This window comes from Callospermophilus lateralis, chromosome 14 (genome assembly GCF_048772815.1).
Source record: "Callospermophilus lateralis isolate mCalLat2 chromosome 14, mCalLat2.hap1, whole genome shotgun sequence".
Classification (NCBI taxonomy): domain Eukaryota; kingdom Metazoa; phylum Chordata; class Mammalia; order Rodentia; family Sciuridae; genus Callospermophilus; species Callospermophilus lateralis.
Window position 1 is genome coordinate 96,545,732 of NC_135318.1, and position 18,889 is coordinate 96,564,620.

General features: G+C 47.4%; 1 protein-coding gene across 4 annotated transcripts in view; it reads left to right on the top strand.

The window, feature by feature from the left end:
* Vwa3b (von Willebrand factor A domain containing 3B) overlaps nt 1-18,889 on the top strand; it is a 188,234-nt gene that overhangs the window by 22,633 nt on the left and 146,712 nt on the right. For 2 of the 4 annotated variants that reach the window (XM_076832898.1, XM_076832894.1), the window contains 2 exons: nt 5,450-5,619; nt 9,540-9,655. In XM_076832898.1, coding sequence (XP_076689013.1) covers nt 5,450-5,619; nt 9,540-9,655 — 286 coding nt within the window. Of the gene's footprint in view, nt 1-2,819; nt 3,094-5,449; nt 5,620-9,539; nt 9,656-18,889 lie in introns of those variants that run through there. The other 2 variants (XM_076832895.1, XM_076832897.1) reach the window with 2 other exon arrangements.

Consider the following 18,889-nt stretch of genomic DNA (forward strand, 5'->3'; position numbering starts at 1 on the left):
AGGAGGGTCCCCAGGTCCCCGTCGGTCTGCTTGCTGTATCCGCACTTGCTTCCTCGGCTCTGGAAGCCTGGCCTTTCTGTAGGTTTCCAGCTTTACCCGGCTGCCTTCAGAAGTCCTTTCCTGGGCAAGCAGGCCATGTGCTGGCCCTGTGAAAGGACAGCTCCCGGAACTCACTGGTCTGCGTTTATCAGTGACGATTTGAAATTGGAAACACACTGTTTTCTTCGGAAAGCCAGACCGACAAATGTTTTCTGTCAAGGAAGAACCCAATACAAGCCACTTTGTTCTTTGGTCCTTGCAGATTGTTTCAACATCTGTAAAAAATTCCAAGATTCCTGACACCTTAGTATTGCATTCAAGAAATGGGACATTTCCCAGTCTCCTGGATGTGTGTGCTCTTGAGTGCGCCTTGAACCTGACCGGCCGCCTGGTGTAACTGCAAGATCTCCCTGGGACCTTGCTTCTCTCCCCTTCCTCCCTCTGGCTGGGCTCCCCTCTCTCTAATGTGCATCCCTAGCCTGGAAAACGAGGATAAGTGCAGCTGTCTCTTATGTAAAAATGCCATGCCTGTATTCCTTTTTTTTTTTTTTTTTTTTTTTTAAAGCATGCAAGTGTATGTAAAAGGGGGGAATAGGTTCCCAGGGTGGCCTGCTCCTCCGCTCCAGGGCCCTCCTGACCACCCCAGGGAGTTTCGCATTCCAGCCTGTAGCTGCCATCTGCTAGGAATAGAAAAGATTTAAGGCTTAAGAAACTTCTGGAGCAGTAACTATAAATTTTTCACACTGATGATTCCCCGGGTTTGTTTGCCAGAGCTTCTGCCCCCATGAGGGTGCCCCAGGAGGAACCGGGACAGTGGGTATCATCCTGGGTCCAAAAATCAACACGGAAGTCTGGGTCTTGTATCAAGCCCACATGAGGACCCGGCTCTGTGGCCGCAGGTAGGCTGAGACCCAGCAGGGAGCCCAGGCAGTGCAGGGGGGTCTTTAAATCATGGCTCCCATAACAGCACTTGAAGAACACCACTGAGGGGTGAATTCTCACTGAGTCCTGTGGAAAAGGACCCGATGCCCGGGAAGGTTGTTGAGGAAATGTTTGCAGGAGAGGGGTTGCTGTCCTTGGAGCCCAGTGTGCTGACTGGCATGGGCTTCTGTTCCCCAGTATCCTCTGTGCTTTGGAAGTTGGGAGCTTCCCTGGCCTTTCTGAGGAGGAGAGGTCTGTTGGGAGGCCCTGGTCTCCCCTTTCCCAGGTCCTTGGGAAGGAGGACTGTTTATCCCAGAGCCCTGGCTTAGGCCACCCAAGAACGCTAACTGCCCTCAGGAGAAGGTTCCATGACTAGAAGACATCTGTATTTCCATTTTTTTGTTTTCTCCCATCTGCCTGGTAGTCATGAATCTGTTTCTTTTTTTTTTTTTTTTTTTTCGGGGGGCGGGGGGTGGTTACTGGGGATTGAACTCAGGGGCACTCAACCACTGAGCCACATCCCTACCCTATTTTGTATTTTATTTAGAGTCAGGGTCTTACTGAATTGCTTAGGGCCTCACTTTTGTTGAGGCTGGCTTTGAATGCACGATCCTCCTGCCTCAGCCTCCCAAGCTGCTGGGATTGTAGGCATGCACCACTGTGCCTGGTGAATTTGTTGGTTTTTTGGTTTAAAAAAAAAATCATATTTGGGGCTGGGGATGTAGCTCAGCCATATCGAGTGCTCACCTTGCCTGTGGAAGGCACTGGTTTCGATCCTCAGCACCACATAAAAATAAAATAAAATAAAGGTATTGCATCCATCTACAACTAAAAAATATATATTTAAAAAATCAAATTCACTGAGAGACCTGACCTGCGCCTTTCCATAAGGAACCTGTGCTGCTGCTGGTCAATAAGCTGAAGGCCTGGCCCTGTGGATGCGTGAATCTAGCATCTCATTTATTTCCTTCTGGTGACTTGGACAGGCATCAGATCTTTTCTTTGTGTGTCCCTGAAGCTTCCTAAGAGTTCTATAAATGTTTGTTGGACATTGATGGGATGAATTGGAAATAATGGTCACATGCTGGAATTGGAGGCTAGATGTGGGACCAAGAGATCCTATCCTCAATGTCCAGATTTGAGGAATTTTGGTTGTTTTTTTTTTTTTTCTTTTTTTTTAAAATTGGAGGGAGGTGGTCTGCTCAGGACCAGAGTGGTGAATTTGCTGAGCCTTGTAGGACCCTGGTGGGGTGAGGGTAGGGACAAGGACCCTGAAGGCTGAGAGGCTGGACAGTGGGTGGTGACCAAGGGCTTAGGAGGGATCTGGGGAGCAAACCAGACAGCCACCCCCATGGAGGGAAGCAGAAAATCAAAACGGGCCAAAGCAGGAAAGGGCTGTCGCGGGCACAGGGAAGACCTGGAGGCGCATCCGGAGGTCTGGCGTCTCCCCAAAGGTGCAGCTTTCCCAGGTCAAGGGCGGATTCTGCTGGACCCCTCACTGTCAGGCTGGTTGGCTTCACCTTTTCTCCTTGAGCGTGGGGATCTTGATGCCCAGCAGGACGTCAGGCTGGTTCGCAGAGGGCAGTGGGAACAGAGGCGGCCACTCCCTGCTATTCCTTCCCCCGCCCCCCACCCAGAGCAACAGCTGGGAAGATGCCAAGGGCTTCGTGGGTGGGCAGAGTGCCCATCGCTGTGTGGAGCTGCAGAACAAATGGCCCAGACGGAACAGGCCTTCCAAGCAATGGCATGGAGGCTCCACCTTGTCTTATGTAATAAAAAACCGTGAGAACTTGTGACTCACTCTCAGGAGGCCGAATGGAGCCTTTGCATTATTTTATCAAATTCGGTGCATATCAGTCCCTAGGGGAATGCCGGCCAGAGGGGAAGCTGCTCCTGCTGCTGCCTTTCAAGGCTGGCCCTGGCCCTGGGGGCTGAGTTTATGGCCAAGGGTGAGCATTCCCTTGAGGACAACCCCCTTAAAGCCACGGTCAGCAGTGTTGATATCGGGCAGGAGAGCCTGAACCCTTGGACAGTGGGGGAGCCCAGCCAGTGAACAGAGTGCCGGCCCGGGCCACCTCCTCTGCGCCCTGACCTTGACTTCATCGTTCCCGGATTCACATTCGTCTCTAACGGGTGAGCAGCCTTTCTAAACCCAACCCCGTGTGGTGGTCAGAAAGCAGGACAGAAGCTCCTGGGTCAGGCAGCCAGCTCCTAGGCCAGGTCAATCCACCACCCTCAGCCTCAGTTTCTTCATCTCTAAACTGGGCATGCTAACGATAAAAGCCTGCTCCGTGAGGCTGTTGTGAATGCTGAATCCAATAATCCACTTTCACCTACCGTCCCAAGTAGCAGGTAACTGTAAAGCCGTTTTACTTTAAGAAGCATTTTTGTCAGTTTGGAGAGAGAGGGGGATAGGTGTGGCGTTTCTCCCCCTCTCTGTTTTTCTAAATGTCATTATTAGGTGAGCAGAAAGGAGACCAGAAAGGAGCCTGTCTGCAGGAGCGGGTGGAGCCGGGTGGCCTCCATGCTGAGCATGTCCCAGGGCCTCTGCAGCCCGAAAACATGTGATTCAGAAGCCGAATTTAATAAAGTTAATGAACAGTGAAGCATGCCACAGGCTCCGCGAAGGAGAGGAAATTCTGACTCACTGCTGGCCACAGCGATCTGGGGAGAAACCATCGCTGCCCAAGGAATGTGGCTGCTTGGGTTATTGCCACACAGGCGGGGCTCAGCGCTGCCCACGACCCCTCAGCACGCGGTGCTTACCTCCCGGTTGATCTGCAGACAGATCGGCCATCAGATCACATGTGAATCCCAGAAGGTGCCCTGTGTCTGTCCCCTGTCTTAGGCCTTGGGGTCATTTTAGGATGACCCTGTCCCCAGGATGCTAAACTTGGGCACAGACACAGCTGAAAAACTTGTCAACAGCGGTGTGGTGAAGTGGGACCCCGTTAGAGCATCCTCTGCAAGGTCATTTATATCAGAAGAAGAACAAAATAAGAGGCACTGGCTGGAAGCAGAATTTAGTTGCCTAATAAGTCACTGGGAGAACACGGTGTCTCCCTCTGTTTCCCTCTGCCTCCCAGGAGGCTGACTGAGAGGTTGGAGCTTGGTCTTCACCTCCCTGTGGTGCTCCTGGTGTGGAAAGATCTGAGAGATGAGGCTTGGGGGGGAGGGAGGGAGGTGTCGCCTGGTTTCAGCTCTGACTCTGGCCCCAGTCCTCGGCCACCCTGCCCCCACCTCCCCCCTTGGAACTCCAGAGCCCCCTGATTAGCTGGGGAACCCACTGTGAGTCCCCCCCCCCCTCTGCCAGGTGAGTTAAAGTCCCAGGTTTGGAGTTAAGGGAAGACCGTTTGGTAGCAGTCTGCAGCTGGGGTTTGGGGTGAAAGTAGGGAGAGTGTTGTGAATCCCAAAGGAGGGGTGAAACCTATTTATCCCTTGAAACACCGCACACCTGCTGGGGCCTCATCCCCAGTTACCTGTAGAGACCGTCACTCAGGGGCGTTTCTGGGTTGAGATGATGGCATTCCCAGCTCTCCTTGGTTTTCACTCTCTGAGGCTGGTGTAAATACATGTGCACACACACAAATGTCCGTCAACCGCGAAGAGGAGGGCACTGTCTCCCTGAAGCGAGGTCCCTGTCCCAGAGATGACAGAACTCATCAGTATCTGGGGAGATCAATGTCCTGGAAGCCATTCCGGGGGATGAGCAAGAGTGGAGTGGCTGTGTCTGGGGGAGGGTAGCTGTCCTGCGGCCCTCTTGGGTGGGCATCGGTCTGCATTAAACAGGGACCGCTTTGGGGGGATTGTCTCTAGATGGGGCGAGGTACGCATCTCCCAGAATCCCCGGTTTAAGGTGTGTGTGTGGCGGGGTGTGGGGGGAGACTCTGGCCCCCGACCCAGGTTGCTCACTGTGTACAGTGTCAGCCTGGGGCATGGCAGCGTGGAGTGAGCCTGGGGTGGGCCTGGCTCCCGACCAGCTGCCTGAAGTCAAGACAGCCTCACGTCCCCAGGCCTCTTGCTCCCTGGTGACATGAGACCAGAGCAGGAAGCAGCTGGATATGCCCCCCTTCCCACACCCTGCCTCCGGCTGAGGATGGGCGAGGCGGCACTGCAGAATTCTGGCACCTCCTCGGGAAGGGGCTAATAAGCTTCCTACCCACAGCGGCTGTGCCAAGGCCTCCTTCGTTTCTTGACTTGCACACAACTGCTCCTAGATGTGTAACAGCCACGTTCTTCTCATGCAACCCCGAGACCGCAGCCCCTGCTATCTGGCCTCTGTTGTCTCTTGGCGAAAGCCTGGATCACCTCACTCGCTGACTTTACCTCCCAGCATCCCCACAAACATGGAGTAGGTCGCTACTCTTTCTGCCATTTTTTTTTTTTTTTTTTTAAGAAGTGGTTTTGTAGAGAGTGTGTTGCTGATGAGCCCAGTGCCAGTCAGGGGCACGCAGGGCCATGACCATTGATCGGCACCTCTGTTTTACAGATTGAGTCCATTTACTACTTCGTGGTGGGGGACATTCCGGCGGAATCCAAGGAGCTTCTCCTCCAGAGCGCTTTGGACATCCCACATCCTGTCCACACAGTGTCCTTCAATGCCAGAGGAGAAGGCATGGTAGCTTTCCTGAAGGATCTGAGCGCCAAGACCCACGGCAGGTAGGCGGGAGGATGCTCATGGGGGACTCAAGTAGGTGGCCCACTTAAGCAGGACTAACAGTGGATCTTGGTGGCCTTCTTACCCAGTCCGTTGCTGGCTTCTCTCTCTGTTCTGTCCTCTTTAGTCTCTGGGCACCCTCCCCCTGCTTTTTTTCTGTATCCCATATCCTTCACACCTTTTTTGTTTTCTGTAGCTCTGATGCTTTGACTTGTTAGGGACTCTCTGACTCTGGAGAGACTGTCCTCCCAGGGTTAGCCAGTCCCTAGAGACAGCAAAGCACGGGCCTGGGTGCACCTGTCATAGCAAACCAACTCACCCAGAGCCCACCCTCTCAGTCCAGGCTCTCGCACTCAGGACCACTGTCCTCCATGCTGATCAGCCCAGGGCCAGGCACCAGACAGCTCAGGACAGACCCCACCCCCAGAGCTCACTCAGATGATTCAAATTAGCCAACCCTAAACCTGCGTACATTGCCTCCCCTTCCCCTGGCCCTCACCCACCTTCCCCCTCACCCCTCTGCCTCCTGACCAGTCCTGTGGGGCCCTGTGTGGCATGGCATACCCCCTTCTCTTGGGAAGTATCTTAGTCCACTTGGGCAGTGTATTAGCCAGCTTTGTGTCACTATAACAAATGCCTGAGGTAATCAACTTATAAAGAGCAAAGAAGGTTTATTTTGGTCCACAGTTTTGGAGGTTTTGGTCTGTGATTCATTGGCCCCATTTCTTTGGGCCTGTGACAGGAGCACATGGCTCACCTCATGGCCAGAGAGCAAAAGAGAAGAAGAGAAAGGGATTGGGGTTCCATGATCCCTATCAAGGGCACTCCCCAAATGATCTAAAGACCTTGCATGAGGCCCCGCGTCTTAAAGGTCCCACCATCTCCCAGGAGTGCCAAGTTGAGGACCTAGCCTTTAACACATGCGCCTTTGGGGGACATTCTGGAACTGAACTCTTGCACGCCGCCCTAGCAAAATATCAGAGGCCAGGTGGGTTAAAGACAGACATTTATCTCTCAGCATCCTAGAGGTTAGGAGCCCTTGGTTTCAGGTGAGGGCTCTCTTCCTGGCTGTAGACAGCTGACTTCTCACCACAGCTTCACCTGGTGGGAAGAGAGCAGGTCAGCTCTCAGGTTCTCCCTTCCTTTTCTTACAGGGTCACTAATCCTGCCTGCTCAGGGCCCAGCCTGGTGATCCCAGTCAACCTTTACTCTCTCCTTATGGACTCGGTCTCCAAATATAGTCATACTGAGAATTAGGGCTTCAATATACAGAATGGGAAGTGGGGACCCAGACACAAATCAGTCTGTACCAGGATCTGTGAGTAGCCGACTGTCTTTTCTATAGTGTTGGCCTCACTGCACCTGAATAATATCAATAAAACCCACACCTTTAAAAAAATATTTTTAGTTGTAGACGGACACAATATCTTTATTTATTTATTTTTTATGTGGTGCTGAGAATTCAACCTACTGCCTCACACATGCTAGGCAAGCGCTCTACCACTGAGCCCCAGCTCCAGCCCATAAAACCCATATCTTAAACATGTCTCCCCTTCTTTGGTCTCTCTCTCTCTCTCTCTCTCTCTCTCTCTCTCTCTCTCTCTCTGCAAGTTTAGGTCCCCTTGGAGAGAGACCAGCCACTTGGTGGCTGTAAGGAGAATTCATGAGCCTCTTCCTAAGTCAGCCTGTCTGAAACGGGCACATTTTGCCCACAGCCCTTGCTCTTAAATGGAGCTGCTTGTCGTAAGGGCAGGGGAGTGTGCTGATGATGCAGAGGCCTGGCCTTGGCCTTTGCTGATTCCACATAACAGAGAGGAGCAAGGGAATATGCAAATTTGCCCACCAATTTACAAAATAACAATTTAAGGAGCTCCATGGAACTGTGGATTCCATGGCCGAAGCCCCAGAGATTCTGATTTTCAGGGTCTGATCAGAGCTAGGAATCTGGGGGTCTGAGGCCATCCTAGGGCTATTCTTAAGGTCCTCTGAAATCTTTTCATAGCAGGAACTTGACTTCCACTCTGGGTTCCCGAGCTTCCCCAGAACAGAAGGGGGCTCCCCTCCCTGCCTTCCCTGGGGGAGAGAAAAAGACAACTGGCCCTTTGTCTTGTTGTCCTCTGCTCTGTCACCTGGGGCACTCTCTGTGGGCATGCTACAGCCCAGGGAGTAACTCACCTCGGGAGAAGCTGTGGTTCCCTACTGACTGTGTGGAGGTGTGTTTTTAAGATAGGGCAGATGTAGATGTGCCCTCCTGTGCCTGCCCAGGGCCCTCACAGCAAGCCTGCCCACTGCCAGTGCTACTTCTTCCTGCTCCACCCCTGCCCAGATACCCACGGCTCCTGGTTGCCAGGTACTCTGGCATTCCTTGGGCTGCTGGGCCCCAGAGAGAGGACAGCGGAACCATCAGTGTAGCACTGCTGTATTAGAGTCGTATTATATCACTATTAAGTGATTTTCTTCTGCACAGGCAAGGTGGCATCAGCCGGAGGAAATCTTCTCCTGCTCTCTTTTCTAGTCTGAAGAATAGATCAGAGTGGAAAATCCTGGGCACCAAAGGCTTCACCAGACTCAGGGCGTGGGTTCTGCCAGGACAAAGTTCTCCTGCCTCCCTCACCTGTCCTGCCAGGAGGTCACGGGAGGAAGGAAACTATTCTGGATGAAGCTCTCGCAGGGGGCAGGCATGGCCAGTCTGAGTCTGCTGGCCTTAGAAGGGGGCACTGGAGTGAGACAGACTTAGTCACTGCCATGGAGTCTCTCCAGAGCCCTTGAGGAACAGGGGTGGGGCTTCCCATGGTTCAGGAGGTCCCTAGACCTCTCCTACCATTTCTTTGCCCATCTATCCACCCCAGGCTCTGCTGCAGGATTTTCTGCATTGAATGAGCAGGAACTGACAGAGGCGGAATTCTTAGCATTACCAAGACCTTCTCTGCCAATCAAAATCTAATGCCCTGCTGCTCTTGGCAATTTGGATTTCGGTTAGGGGGATTTGGGAGTGTGACAGCCCGCCACCCTGTGTGAACCTCACCAGCACTTGTCAAGCTTTAAAGTGCACACTCACTCTGGGGACGTTCAAGTGCATGTTCTGACCCAGCAGGCCCAGGTGGGCCGGGGGATTGTGGATCCCTAACCGGCTCCCAAGCCCTGCCACTGCTGTTGTTCCTTGGACCACACTTTGGGTAGACAGGCCCTGAAAACTTGCCTGGACAGCAATTCTTTTAACTAGCTCTTCACCTTGGGTCCCAGGGAAGTATGTGTTTGCTGAGTTAAAGCTGACTGAGGCCCGTCCACAATGGGAGAACAAGCCAATGCTGCCCATATCCTTAACCTTCAACAGGCCTGCACGTGGATGGCTGCTACAGGGTCACCGCATGAAAATCCTGAGTCATCAAAACTGTGTCATGTTGGAACCCCAGGAACCAAAGAATAAATAGAAGAATAGAATATCATTTTCCAAAAACCAGAAAATACCTTTTGGTTGAGCTAATTACCCTGTAATGAAAAGACACTTCATCACTTAAAATCCCAAACCATTTTAGACCAGGAGGCTAAGGCAGGAGTATCACAAGTTTGAGGCCAGCCTCAGGAACTTAATGAGGCCCTAAACAACTTAGCAAGACCCTATCTCAAAATAAAAAATAAAAAAGGACTGAGGATGTGGCTCAGTGGTTCAGCCCCCGTGGGTTCAATCCCTAGTACCAACCAACCAACCAAACAAACAGAAACAACCTCCCAAACCATTTCCAGTCCCGATACTCTTCTGCCTTCCTGTCTGCTGGTGGAAATTGATAGTGTGTAAAGGAAAGGGGCGAACTCGGTGAGATTAAGATGCTCAGCCCTAAGGATAGAGAGGAGATTCACAGTCCTGAACAGAGAGGCACACTCACCCCTCTCCAGCTTCATGTGGAACGTCCTTGTGTTTCAGATTCCACGCGTTTGCCGAGAGGACAGAGTGTATGGAATTGCCAGCTTTCCTCACAGAGGCTGGTGACAATGTGATCACTTGGAATTCAAGAAAACTGAGAGGAAAACTCCCCCCAGGTACCTGGAACCCCCAAGGAGCGGCGTAGTTACCCTTCTTAACTCTGGGTGATCTCTGTCACTTCTCATTATGATGGTGGCGCAGGGGCAGAGCCCACAGATGTTCAGGGGGATTCCCAGCCTGGCCTAAGCGATGCGTGTTTACTCACCCGAGAACCTTCTGGAGGCGTGGCCTTAGGTGTGTCAATGGTGGAGTTAGTTCTAGGCCAATGAGGGCGCCTGCAGTTCTGAGGAGGGGGTCCTGCTGTCCTTCCTGCGGTGAGCCGCGCTGTGGCTCCAGAGTATGGGCTCTTCTTGCCTCTTGTGAGGGTGGAGGCCGCACAGGGAGCTTTATGGAGGCTGAATCAGCCTCCCTTTTTCACTCAAGAAATGAGGCCACAAAACCAGCCAGAAATAGGAATGTGATCTCAGGGAGATGAAAGATGGGAGACTCTTTTTGGGCTGATGAAATTGCAAAGTGCCCAAGACACTGAATAAACACTGCCAAGAAAAGCAGGGACGCAGTCTCCCATCTGATGGTTAGATGATGTGGCGGCTCCTGACTAGTTAGCAGCTAAGAGAGCCCACCCGTCTCCACCCTCCGGCGCATCATCAGACTCCTGGCTTTGCTACTGGCCACTCTTTGGGGGGCCAAACTGCAGCCTACAGGTCTCTGAAAGATTCCTGTTGACCTAATGGTGTGGCAAAGGCTCTCTGGGACCCTAAGGAGTGGGCAGTTAGCAGGGGATCAGGTTGGAAGCCCGCATCTGACATGAAACTTCATGGATTTAAATTCTTAGTGCCCTCTGGGCAGAGCAGGGTGTAGTTTCTGGCAGAACTCACTGGAGAACCCCTGTAGGTGACTGTTCTGATTGTCAAGTGGATGCCTCCAGAGAATGCGAGAAAATGCCAAATCATAAATTAGATGGATGCTAATCTGAGAAACAGTTACTTCTGGATGCCCTACCGAAAGTAACAATAAGACTAATCCTTAGTGGGCACTGATTCAATCAGGGAGAAGAATGTATCACCAGCATTCTAAGCCTTGCCAGTTACTGTGAATGGGGTTTGCTTTTGGTCTATGTAGATTTCTTGGTGCCTTTGTCTGTCTTCTGCTGCTATAACAGAATACTCGAGACTCGGTAATTTATAAAGAGTGGAGATTTATTTGGCTCACAGTGCTGGAGACTGGGAAGTTCAAGGGCATGGTGCTGGCATGCGGCAAAGGCATTCAGAAGCAAGAGAGCAAGAGAGGGCTGGACCTGATATTTTCTCTTTTCCTTTTTTATGTTGTTGGGGATCAAACCCAGGGCCTCACATCTGCTAAGCAAGCACTTTACCACTGAGCTGTATCCCCATCCCCTTAACTTGCTTTTAAACCTTCTCTTTCAGTAACTAATCCATGCCAGTCATAAAGACCTTAACCCATACGTGAGGGCAGAGTCCTTTGCACCTAATCAGCCCCAATACTGTTGCATTGGGGATTAAGTTTCCAGCATGAGGACCCTGGGGACACACTCAAACCACAACATTTGCAATCTGAGTTGGGAGGGAAACCTGCCCGACCCCATGGCGTCCCGCTGTCCACAGCCATTATCTTCCCAGCCCTGGGAAGCACCAAATCAAATTACAGATAAAAACACTTGTCTCAGAATGAGGTGTTCCTTGTGGCTTGTCACTCTAAATCCATTCCAGTGATCACACGCTCTGGGTTTGAGGGGACAGAGTGTCAAATGCTCAATATGCCATCTCGTCTCCTCTCTCCGTCACAATGTCCCAGAATGCCAACGTTTCAAGGCCTAGTTCTCCCACTCAAGAAACTGCACGGAAAACGTTGACAGACTCTTAAGGTCTGGAAATGTGTGGTTTCCCACTCCACAGCCGCTCTGTAGCCTCTTCTGCACCGAGTCCCTCTCCCCATTGCCACATGGGCCCTTTCGAGCACTTATTGCTGTGGGTTTCCCAGGCCACCCTCTAGTTGTGTGTGTGTGTGTGTGTGTGTGTGTGTGTGTGTGTGTGTGTGTTGGGGGGTGGCTTCCTTAGGAGATAATTTTGCCTCCATTGTAGATAAAACAGAGACTATCAAGTGAGGGCTTGGGGAAGCATTATTTATACAACTCATTTGGCAATCTTTAAGCCTTTCCTGCTATGATGGTCTTTTGGGGTTCTAAATCATTGGTTTTCAGAGCTTTACACCAATGCAAAAACAAAAACAAAGCAGAACAAAAAAACTATCTGTGATCCAAATAAGAATGGTCTTCAAATTGTATTAAAATATATCCTTGTGGCCATTTTTGAGCATTCATTTCAGTAGCCTAAAGCACATTCACACTGTGCCACCACCCGCCACCACTTAAATCTAGAACTCTTTCCACCTTCCCAAACTGGAACTCTGTACCTGCTAAACAATGGCTTCCCATGTCTTTGTTGGTGCTGCTATAACAAAATACCAGAGACTGGGTGATTTATAAAGAACAGAAATTTATTAATTTATTACAGCTCTGGGCACTAGAAAGTCCAAGATCAAGAAGGCCGGCAGGTTCAGTGTCTGGTGAAGGCTTTGTCTCCGTCTCCATGATGAGGCCTTGTTGCTGAGACCTCCACAGGGGAGGGACCTCAGGCCCTCCCATGGAAGAGGAGGTGGAAGGGCAAAACAGGGCAAGCGGGGAGCTCCTTTCAACCTTTTATGAGAGCACCAATCTCTTCTGGGGGTAGAACCTTCATGACTCCTGTTATGGTTTGGATGTGAGGTGTCCCCAGAAGCTCATGTGGGAGACTATGAAAGAAGGTTCAGAGGTGAAATGACTGGGTTATGAGAGCCTTCACCCAATCAGTGCATTAATCCTCTAATAGGGATTAACTAGGCGGTACCTGTAGGCAGGTGGGGTGTGGCTGGGGGAGGTGGGCGTGGGGAGATGTGCCTTTGGGGTAGATATTTTGACCTGGTCTGCGGTCTGTGTCTGCTTCCCTCCACCACACCCTTCCACCGTGATGTTCCGCCTCCTCTCCAGCCCAGAGTGACAGAGTCGCCATCTATGGACTGAGACCTCCTTAAACTTGTTCTTGTCAGGTTTTTTTTTTTTTTGGTCACAGTGATGAAGAAGCTGTAACTAACACGACTCCTAAAGGCCCCACCTATGAATCTGTCACGTTGGCTATCAGGGCTCTCAGCATCTGAACGCTGGGGTGCCGCGGGCATTCAGACCACAGCACCCGCATCCCCTCCCCAGCCTGACAGACACCGTCCTCTCTCCCTTTGAATGTGCCACTATAGGCCCCTCATATTAAGTGGAGTCACACAGGGTGCATCCTGTGACTGGCTTTGCTCACTTAGCCTCATCCTCACGGTTTACCAATGATGTCGCATGTGTCAGAAGTTCCCTCCTTTCTAAGCCGGCCAGGTTCCGTGACATGTACAGACCACGTCCTGTTCATTCATCCGTTCACCTGTGGACACTTGTGTGCTTCTGTAGCTGTTGTGAATAACACCGTTAGGTCCACACCGTGCAAATGTTTTTCTGAAACCCTGCTTTCTGTTATTTTGGGTATATACTTACAGTGGGCTTTCTGGATCATATATGGTAATGCCATTTCTAATTTTTTAAGCAACCTCAAAAACTCATTTCCCATTTTTTCCCACTGTTTTCCATAGTGGCTGTCCCTTCTCATGTTCCCAACAGTGTAAAATTGCTCTATAAGTTTGCCAACATTTGCTGTTTGCTGTGTTCTGTATTTTTGATATTAATCATCGAGTAATGCATGGGAGATAGTGTTTCATTGTGCTTTTGATTTGCATTTCCCTAATGACTAGTGATGGGTAACATCTTTTTATGTGCTTATTGAAATAAATATTTCAGTGTGATTGATATCTATATCTATATCTATATCTATATCTGAGCCACATCCCCAGCCCTTTTCATATTTTCTTTTGACACAGAGTCTTGATGAGTTGCTTCGGGCTTTGCTAAGTTGCTGAGGCTGGCCTCAAACTTGCAATCCTCTCACCCCAGCTTTCCGAGTTGCTGGGATTACAGGCATGTACCTTCACACCTGGATGAATGCAATATTTTTTTATTAGAGCTTTATAGCTATACATAGTAGTTGGGTTTATCCTGACAAACTGATACATGTTAATGCAATATTTTTAAAACTCAAAATTAATGCAAGAAAATTCATGATAATAAAAATAACAATCCAGCCCCCTTCTATCTTTTGGAAATTAACCCTAGTCATTGTCAAGGACGCTCTCCTGGGCCTTAGCCACTGTTCAGAGCTCCTAGGAGGTGGCTAAACATCAGGAGAGAGGATCTAGAATGAGACATCTGTTCTGGAAAATAACCCTGGGGTCCCTGTTCTATGGCCTCACCAGCACAAGAAATCTCACTGCTGTCGCGCTGGGCTCTGGCTGTCAGGCTCATTCAGACCCTGCTCCTCCTCCCTGGAGCCACCACGCAGCCTTCTTTCCAAGGTGCTGCAAAGAACTGGTGCCAGTCCCCACCTTCTCCTGGGGACTCCCTCATCTTCCCCAAGCTAAGGGCAATCTCCTTTTAATCTGAGAAAAAAAATGTCTTTCCCTCAGGCTTCTTCAAAGCTTCTGCTTTGTAAACAATTAGTTACTTTGTTTTTGATGTTTTAAAATACTTTAGGAGTAGGTGCTGGGGAATGGAAAATGAAAACATGGCACGTCATTGGTTCGGTGAGATGAGACATGTAGAGCTAGTGTACAGGCCAGAAGTCACCGGCCATATGCGGCTTTAAGAGCACATGAAATGTAGCAAGTCCAAATGGAAACGCCCCTTGAGTGTAAAATACACATGGGATTTTAAAGACTCTGTGTAAAACATGTAACTAGCCACATTAATAATTTTAATATAGATTATATGTTGAAGTGATATTACATGTTTCAAGTATATTAATAATATTAAGTTTATTCATTTAGTTTGACTTTCTTGAAAGTAACTACTAAGAATTCAAATACACAAGATTTGCATTGTACTGTGTCTTGGACCTTGGGAAACAAATTCAGAATATCAGCAGGTGGAAGGACATGAGAGGTGCAGTTGGGGTAGTAGGCATGATTGATCCAGAGGCAGCAGCAGCCCCCCAAGTCCTTCCCTAGACTTTTATATATATATAAAGGCTAGGTCTTAAATGTGTAGATGTCCTCAGGAGCAGACTCTAAGAGCAAATGTGAGCCCCAGGTCTCCATCTAGCATATGCAAGGACAGTATGCTTCATCTTTGGTGTATACTTATTTGTCTTTATTATGTGGCCACTCACTTATTGATATAAAACTGATAAAATATCCTTCGGACACTTAACCATCTACTCTCAGTTTTTAAATTCTATTATTAAAATCTCATTATCGATTTTTAAATTCTTGAAAGCATGGTACACAATTCTCATGTTTTAATAGAGAGCAAGATGTATAAATATCAGAAAGTAACTTTGATCATCCTGTTTCACGCTCCTGCATCACATGGGTTACGATATCATTGCTAGTCACTGGGCCAGGAGGATGAAGTCCACTAACCCTTTAAATGTTTAGCTCATGTTCTTTCAAAGCATTTTTCCTCCAAGACAATTAAAGCTTTGCGTGAGTGTGTGTATTTTCTCCTATTATAATCGCTACCATTTAGTTGGCACTTAAGTAAATGTTGCTAGGTGTATTGCATGCATTAGCTCATTTAAAAATCACAACAGCCCTGGGAGGTCAGGGATAGTGTTACCTCTTTTTTTTTTTTCTTTTCTTTTTTTTTTTTTCAGGAGGCAGACAGCCTAGAAATAATTTGCAGAGATTACAGGGCTGATATGAGAAGAGTTGGAAGTCTGAACACACAACTGTAGGATACTTTCCAGGCATAGTGTAGATGAGTTGGAAAGTATAAGGAGAAAAAAAAAAATCCTTGCCACGCAAGAATTTTTGCTGTTGAACATTTTGGTATCTTTCCTCAGTCTTCTTGCTGTATACTTAAAAAATAATTAAAGCACAAATATCATATTATACAATCTGAACATGACATTTTCTACTTAATATTCTGGCAAGTGTCTTCCTATTTTACCATAAAACATCTGTAGTTGACATTAAAATATCTAATCCTTCTTAAAGTTCTGTATCAATTTTGTCCAACATTTCCTATTGGACTTTTTCATTATTATAAATAATAATTTTTCATTATAACAAATGATATAATATTTTGTTATTATAAATAATTTACATTTATCTTTTGCATGATATATTTATTTCCTCCTGTATTTTAGTATTTTATAAATTAAAAAAATTATTTCTAGTAGTGAAAATACTGGATCAAAGGGTAATCGCTCATGTGAATTTTGAAAAAATGGTTTAAGACGATTCCAGCAGTATATAAAGAATACCCATCTGAGGGGACCCAAATCAGCTTTAGATTAGTATCTTGTTTCTGTTGATATTTTTTTGATGAAGAAATTAATGCAACAGTGAGGAGTAACAGCTGCTTTTATATTTATTGACTGCCTTTGTAAAGCACCTGCTTGTCTTTTACCTGTTTATCTGCTGGGGTCATATGTTTATTGTCACGTCATCTCAACTTTGTATATCAGAGACATTAGCTCTTTAGTGTAATATTCATGGATATTTTCACTAGTTATTTTTTTTTCATTTTGGTTATTTTTTATATGCTGCCTTAAAATTCGCGCAGTAACTCTAGTCTCTAAGTCCTATAGCTCCTTTGTGATTCTATCCTCCTTCTCTTGGAACTTGGTTTTTTTTTTTTTTTTTTTTGGTACCACGAATGATTGGACCTAGGGACATTTAATCACCGAGCCACATCCTCAGCCATTTTTATTTTTTTATTTTGAGACAGGGTCTCGCTAAGTTGCTTAGGGTCTCAATATGTTGCTGTGTCTAGCCTTGAACTTGGAATCCTCCTGCCTCAGTCTCCTCAACTGCTGGAATCACAGGCATGCGCCAGCACACCCAGCTCCATTTGGTTCTTAATAGCCTGAGTTTAAAATAAAAGCGAAAATCTTTTGGGCCCATCTAGATTTATTTTGAAGTACAATGTGATGTGAGGATATAGGTGGATTTGAAGCTAAGTATACAGCAACGTCTTCCTGCTACTCATCTCTCCTTCCTTTTTAAGTATACGCTGTGTGTGATTAGTGATGGGCTTGATCCTGGACCATCTACTTTGTTTCCTTTCCAAGTCCAAGGCTAATTGTGACCTTTTGACATTAACTGATTTTGCCATCTGCCTTGTGTACTTTTTGTAGATGTGAAAAATGATTTTGATGCTATCCAAATAAACCTTCAATTTGTATGTTGTTGGCCTGAACTTTCTAGGAGGAGCGCACATGTGTGTTTGAGTTTAGTGCTCTTTTATTCCACACACACCATTTTTCTCCAAATATCCATTGCCATTTAAGCTTCTTGTTTTTTTTTCCCTTGCCTTTTTAATTTTCTTCCCCTCCCCCCAGCATAAATTGGCTCACTCTAGTGACGCAATTTAAAAAGCAGACAGAAGACTGGGCTGTATCAGCAGTTTGCTTGCTGGCCTTGTAAAACCTTTAAAAAATTAGAACAATTTTATTGCATTCATGCCATTAGCAATTGGAGATTTAAAAGGCAAAAACTATTCTCTAAAACTTCTTGAGGACTTTGGACTGCTCCAAGCTAAATTGATAGAGGGTGGCTAAATTAGGCATTGTCACAAATCTGATTGCATCTAATTTTGATGTTTGTTACTTATGGTTTTGTAGATATTTATATGAATCTGGAATTTTTTTTTTTCTTTTTTGAGGGGTGGGAAACGGGGATTGAACTCAGGGCACTCAACCACTGAGCCACATCCCCAGCCCTATTTTGTGTTTTATTTAGAGACAGGGTTTCACTGAGTTGCTTAGCGACTCACTTTTGTTGAGGCTGGCTTTGAGCATGATCATCCTGCCTCAACCTCCCAAGCCTCTGGGATTGAAGGCATGTGCTGCCGAACCCTGCACAAATCTGCATTTCTTGAAACAGGTTTGATAAACAAGTTGTAATAATATCTGCAAATACATTAATTAGGTATGAATTTTTATCAACTTTTAGAATGCACATATCTTTTTTATTTTTATTTTTTTGCAGTCTCCTGAATCAAATGCAGGGCCTTATGCATGCTAGGCAAGTGCTCTACCATTGAGCCACACTTCCAGCCCTATGGATTTTTACCAAATTTTAGGTCTTGTATTTTGGGGTGGTTCCTTTTCAACAACCTCTTCCCTTGAGAAAACAAAATGTAGTTTTAGGCTGAGAGCAATTTTGTCTTGTTTCTTGTTTCATTGCAAAGGCAAGCATAGATATATCATGTAAAAGCATTTATTCTTCATTCTTGAACTTTTTAACCTACATCCACATTTTATTGAACAATATAACACAAAGATACATTCACAAAGAGTGATTCTTTTGGCTTATAATATAAAATCATTTATTTAATCTGTGCTTGCTTTGGATTACTGTACATGCATTAACTCCTCAGAGGAATTTCTCTCCAAATTTAAATTTTCCCTTTTTGTTTTCTTGGATTGTGCTCTTTGGGGGATGGGAGCCTTTTCCAGTGTTTTGACACAGGCAATGTTTGTTGCTTAGGGTGCGTTGCATTTTAAGTTTTTCCTACATTACCTTCTAGAAGTTCATGGCCAATATTTGGCTGTCAAGAACGTGAAGATGGGGATGGGGACGGGATCCGGCACAAGCTCACAGTTCCTGCTGAGCCGCAGCCCTTCTAAGCACTTGCACAGTGAGGCTCAGATGGGGTGCTGCCTCTCACCCCTGACCCTGTGGCCTGGTGCTGTCTACAGACCCTTGGAAGCACACCCTCCATTCATTTTCTTCTGGGACTCTCTGCCCGCACTGGGTCTGGTTCCCCCCCATTAGTCTGGAAGAAAATCCAGCTCCTCTCTTGCTCCCGCCGCCATCTTTCCCACTAGCCACTGGGTGGGATTTAACAGCTGCTAACAGCTGGAGGAGACCACATCCTCCTGGCTTCCCCCTTTCATTTCTGACCTTTCCTTCTGCAGCTTCCCACCACTTTTTATTAGGAGCAACATCCATCCCTAATGTCATCCCTAACGTCAGGTATCTTGTACTGAGGTTCCTTGAGCTTCTTGGACCTATTGGTTTTCATCAAATTCAGAAAACTTCCAGCCATTTTTTTTTTTTTTAAATCATGCACCTACATGTCAACCGTGGTGTGATTAATTTAGAATGGACATTTCCTCCTTTAACCCGTGCCA